We start from the raw sequence: 5,903 nt of genomic DNA, 5'->3' as shown, positions 1-5,903 counted from the left end.
ATCAAATGTTGGAATGGTTCTCCCTCAAAGACTTCAACAATGACTTGTACAATTCTCCGGCGTTATTAAAGTAGATGCTGTTTACATCCTGCGGTCTCGTGGTAGATTCGTGGAAAGAGGCGGGGACTCACAATAAACTCACTCCAGATTGGTGACAGTACTTCCTATAGATTCCATGACTCAGCTATGACTCACAGAGACTCAGACCAATCACTGGAGATGGGTTGCAGACGTTTGGAATATGGCAATAGCCGTTTCAGGAAGTGACGGTGAAAGCGGCGGCCTACTTTCACGAGGAGAGGATGTAATGCATTTCCAATGGGGGACCTCGTTGCTCGATTAGTCTATTATTTTTACAGTCAATGTGTGAAGCAGACAAAAATGACAGTGAAGTTCAGATGAAGAAATCCAGACACTTTCATTCTTCCTTCCTTCTTTAGGATGAAATCAAAAAAGATTTCCTTTTTGGATAAACAGACCTCTTCTTTAGTTTGGGCTTTCGGCCCTGCTCCTAATCTTTGCAGCAAAGTTACAAACATAAAGATGGAAAGATGTAGGAACCACAAGTACTCCTTCTCAGGGCAGATGCTGCAGGAAAATCCTCTCACCAGCTATTCACCATCATGCACAAAGAGTGTTTTAAACTCACCAGGTTTGGTGTGACCGGCAAGACTGAACAATCACCAGTAACCAGACTAAATAATCATTTAATAGTGTATGTGTGTGTATAAATAGACCCTTTTCAAATGAAGAATTTGACATTAGACTGGCGACCAGTAGATCCTTTTCAGACAAAATGGCTACAGGGTCGAAAATGTTAAAAAGTGACTTCTGCTTTACAGGTTAAGAACGTCAAAGCTGTCAGCTGTACACTGTTTGACACAATTTTACATAAATAATAAAAGTTAACCTTACCAATTTCAACAGAAAAATCTACAATATTTATTTGATGAATGTCCTGTTGAACTGTATTTTAATTTCCTCTTAGATCGTTAACAAATCTAAATACAAATTTGAATAATCCTTCAATATTTAAGGTTCTATTGAAAATATTGACCCTTTATTTGAGCAGATATTATTCTAACAGGTTCTATTTTGCTTGATGTTATTTGTATGTATTTTAAGTGCGATCAGCACCAAAACTGATGGAAATAGGTAGGGATGTCCCGATCAGGTTTTTTTTTGGCCCGATCCGATTCCGAGTCATTTGATTTTGTGTATCTGCCGATACCGAGTCCCGATCCGATACTTTTATAAGACATTTAAAACATGAATAAATTAAACAAACAGATTAGTGTTGTCCCTTATTTATATTTCATTAACCTTCTTTTATCATTAAAAACTTAAATAGAACACTTCTGTGATGTAGCTTTAATAAACAAGTAAAAAATACAGCAAATAAAAACTAGAAAAAAAACAATTTTCTTGTTATATAAGTGATAATTAGTCATGTGAGAAAGTTTAGTGAGTTTAGCTTTAACATCTTTAGAGCTATTGAACATTTTTGACCAAATATGATTCCTGTCCTCATTTAAAATTCTTAAAAATAAATCATGACTTTGTTTTAGCATAAAATTTGATGAGTATTCATGAATAGCTGATATCATTATTAATTTTAATTTATTAGTTTTATTTATTTATTTATTTTTAAGATGATGTGCTTATTTTTTAAGTTCTTAAGACATCACATTTTCAGTTTTATTACCACAGTAGTTAATTTTCTTAACTGTTATTTCTCTGTCAGATAAATCAAACAGGCATATCAAAGGACAGCTCGGGTCCTAAGGAGGTAAATCACGGCGCTAGCATGTAGCAGTTAGCAGCTGCTGTGTAGCCATCTGTCTGCAGCATGAAGAGCTTCACATTAAAAATAAAAAAATACTGTCTTTTTCTGTTGGAATACCTTTAGAGGTTGTTGTTTAAATTATGACAAACCAATAGAGACACTTGCTGTCAGTTTAAAGCGTTTTTAAAAGAGTTATTGGTCCCGGAAGTTAGCTTTCTAGCTAGCCTTGTTTGCATTAGCATTCTGCTTGAGCTGCTGCTGTTTTCTGCTGCGTTTTCTGGTGATGACATTTTGTGATCTTTTCATGACATGTAGATTTGGAGTGGAGTATTTATCCAGAATGATAAGATGAAATAAAAAGCTCTGATCATAATGAGAATAAATTAAATATCTGATACTGATGAAAGGAGTCCGATTCCGATCGAGTCCCAAACCACGTGATCGGCCCCGATTTCCGATCACGTGATCGGTTCGGGACATCCCTAGAAATAGGTAATAGGCGCAGGACAGATGCACATTGCTGCATGTTGGTCGTGTGTTTTAACTACATTTAGCACAAAGGCTAAATGTAGTTGTTGTAATCAGATGTATTTGTTGTTTTTCGGGGTATTTTAGGCAGTAATTATAAGAATAGGAATGCTTTTAATAAGAATATTTTTTTGATGGTCACAAATTATTTTCTCCTTGTTTGCCTTTATTATCATTCAGGGATCAGACAAGGTTATGAGCAAACGTAAGGGGGAGCTACGCCCGAAAACAACACAACAGTTATTCATTTTTCTTTATTGTCAGACACACTGAAATTGTCTGACTTTAATCTATTTTCAGCGATTTTGTGAACACGGCAGAAAAGATCATCTGCAGATCTACGTCTCATCTCCATCGTGGAAAGCTAGCGTTAGCATTAGCATCAATTAGAAGAAGAAAATCTGAATGACTTTCATAATCAAACCAGCAGCATTCAGTGAAGTTCCTGTAAACTTCATCTAACCATGGCCGGCTTGTCAGAGAGAAATAATCCACGACTGGTTTAATATCATCCAGAGGATTTTGGGGAAGCAGCTGTGGATCATTCTGCAGGAGGAATACTGACATTTGATCTAAGAGGGAAAACAATACAACCAGGTAGAAAATAAATATTGTACAAATTTTTGTTACAATTGGTCAGGTTACCTTTCGTTATTTACATAAAATTGCTTTAAACAGCGTTCAGCTGTCAGCTTTGCTGTTCTACACAACAGACATAATATAATACCAGAAGTCACTCTGCACACTCGCCGTTTGTGTGACGTCACGTGAAAAGGATCGATTCAGGCCGCTGTATGCTGACACGCAGCATTTGACACAAACATCCTGGATGCTGGTCACCGTGTCTGAAACCTCCTGTTTTTACCACTTGGTCCTGACACGTTCAGGAGTATCCGTCACTCAGACTTCCAGTCCCGCCCCCACCTCCAGACGTCTGCAGTCATTACAGTCAGAGCAGAGCCAGCACTTCCCAAAAAACTGAGAGGACGGCTCTGCTAAACCTGTAGATCAGCAGGAGCTTCAGAGTTTCACCTGATGGAAACTTCCTGCAGGTAGATTTGGATTATGTCCCACAAACCCAGGGATCTGACCGCTTAGTAATAATTATCACCCTAAATGATTCGCCTCAGCAAAAAAAGTCTCATTTTCCGTTTCCTTCCTAATGTGACGGCTGCACCTGCACTGAAACACCTGCATGAGAGCATGCTGTCAGGATGGAGAAGCATCTACATCAGCCACATCAACGCCTCTCAGCCAATCACATGCCACTATAAGGGAATCCCTGAGAAGGGAGGAAATACCCCCCCCCCATCAATAGCTAATCCCAGAGAGGAGTATAAATAAATAAAAGGGAAGGAAAGCACACCCTGAGGGTATCTCCCCTGCATAGACAGCCCTGTCTCCACCCAATCACTCACACTGTTTGAAGACACCCCCCCCCCTGCCTCTGCTCCCTCTCTTTCATTCTTTTCTGTCATTAACAATTTCATTTCTGACTCTCCTCCCCGGAGGCTCAGAATGAGGCGAGCTCCTCAGTCTGACCATGGAAATGGAAGGAAGACGCTGCTCACCTTCATCCCAGACCTCCCCCCCCGCAAACACCTCAGCTCCTATACTAAGAAGCGGTCAGGAGCCTGCTCTCTGCACTTCACTCATTTACGGACAGAGTGAACATGTGACCACCACTAGAGCCAAAAAGGGTGAGGGAGGGGGCAAAAAGATCAAAACATGCTAATGTTCAGCTGTAGCAGACTCAGAAACTCCTGTCTATAGTTCAGTAACTGTAGAAATTAAACATGAACTTCCAGCTAAAATCTTTGCTGACAAATGAACAGAGGTTTAAAAGCTATCCTCAGATGACCTTCAGCAGAGTGGTGGGACACCGTCACCCCCCAGAAAACAAAACTGTGTCACTACATCACCACTAGAGCTGATTAGGAAGCCAACAAACACTGGAGATGATCTTCAGCTGCTTCAAACATCTGTAATCTACATTTAACTTACAAAAGGAAAAATAAGTGGAGACAGAGATGCTCTTCTTTCTAACATTCTGCAGGCGTTCCTGAGAGCACCGTCAGAGAGAGCTGAGCGTTCTTTTCTTTTTTAGATCAGACATGTATCTGTGCTTCATGATCTGAGCTTACAAACTGCTGCTGTCCTTGATGATGCCCCACCCAAATAACCTTTTTCATGGAGCAGGTTAGGATGGAAACGGCTCCCCTGGATTGAACGTGGGAACAAGAGAGCGTCTCACCGGCAGGCTGGATGGCCGCCCCTGCATGCTGTCCTCAGGACCGCTCTTGTTGGACTGGCCAGACGGAGGAATGCTGGACTGGGAGCTGAAGGAATCCTGGGAGACGTCCTGGTTCTACAAACGAGACAGATGACATGATGTACAGTGAAGCTGCAGGGAAACGGCGGTTCTGATGGTGCACATGAAGCTGACCTTCAGACCATCTGCAGTTTTAAGTCAATAAAGTTCTGCTCTTGTTCATGAAGAGGGGACAATAAAGTTTTTTACAATCACACTGATCCTTATCAACTCTCGTCAGCTTTCATCTAAAGCATTTGTAGTGATAGAGACTGACAAACGCAGGCGTTACCTGTGAGGGAGGGGGGAACCTCTGATATGGTGACTGCTGCTGCTGCAGGGGGGGGGTCTGGGAGTAAGGTGATGGCTGGCTTTGCTGGCCGTGACCTGGGGGCTGCTGGGCTTGGGAAGGCAGACCGCCTGCTTGCTGCTGCTGCTGTTGCTGGGGGGGTGCTTGCTGCTGTGCTGGCGGCTGCTCTGGCCCGGGGGGTTGTGGGTACCCAGGCTGGCCTTGAGGGCCCGGCTGATTTTGTGGGCCTGGACCCGTCTGCTGCTGCTGCTGCTGGGAGGGCACATAGGGCTGCTGTCCCGGCTGAGACTGTGGGGGCTGGCTATAGGAGGGCTGCCCCGCAGAGCCGCTGTGGGGCACTTGGGTCTGTGGAAAAGGGGGTCCTGGCTGCCCATGTTGGCCTGAAGGTTGGGAGGGGTGGCCCTGCTGAGGATAAGGGGACCCAGAGCTGCTCTGGCTCTGATACGGAGGCTGCTGCTGGCCAGCATTGGGAGGGGGGCCGTGCTGAGCGTAGTAGCCCTGGTTCTGTTGGCTGTAGCCCCCTGGGCCCTGCTGTCCGTACGCAGACATCTAGACAGAGTGATAAGTGAATCTGTTAAGGCAGCATCGTCAGGGTTCTCGGGGGGTGGGGGGACTTGGCCCATGGCAGACTGTAAACAGAAACATTTTGCTGCAGCTTGTCTGTCTTGATTTCTATTTTTGGGAAGTTGAATGTGAAATGTGTTCAGCTTTTATTATTTTTACAACAATCATGATAAACATTGCAGCTGCTTTTCATTATTTACATTTAGAACACATTTTTACTTCAATAATAACACTAACTTCACCTGTTTATTTAATAATTACACTAACTTCACCTGTTTATTTAATAATAACCCTAACTTCACCTGTTTACTTTAATAATAACTAGGGCTGTCAGATTTGTCGCGTTAAAAACGCGTTAATCTGACACGTGCTTGACGCCGACAATTTTTTTGATGCATTAATCG

General features: G+C 42.7%; 1 protein-coding gene across 1 annotated transcript in view; it reads right to left on the bottom strand.

Moving 5' to 3' along the window:
* Positions 1–4,043: 4,043 nt before the first annotated feature.
* LOC112139669 (AT-rich interactive domain-containing protein 1A) overlaps positions 4,044–5,903 on the bottom strand; it is a gene marked incomplete in the record, with an annotated part of 51,964 nt that continues 50,104 nt past the window's right edge. The window contains 2 exon segments of the mRNA XM_024262500.2: positions 4,044–4,682; positions 4,918–5,486. Of these exon segments, the coding sequence (XP_024118268.2) occupies positions 4,515–4,682; positions 4,918–5,486 (737 nt within the window).

This window comes from Oryzias melastigma, linkage group LG11 (genome assembly GCF_002922805.2).
Source record: "Oryzias melastigma strain HK-1 linkage group LG11, ASM292280v2, whole genome shotgun sequence".
Taxonomy (NCBI): domain Eukaryota; kingdom Metazoa; phylum Chordata; class Actinopteri; order Beloniformes; family Adrianichthyidae; genus Oryzias; species Oryzias melastigma.
The sequence above is the reverse complement of the archived record's forward strand: the minus strand, read 5'-3'. Positions and strand labels throughout refer to the sequence as shown.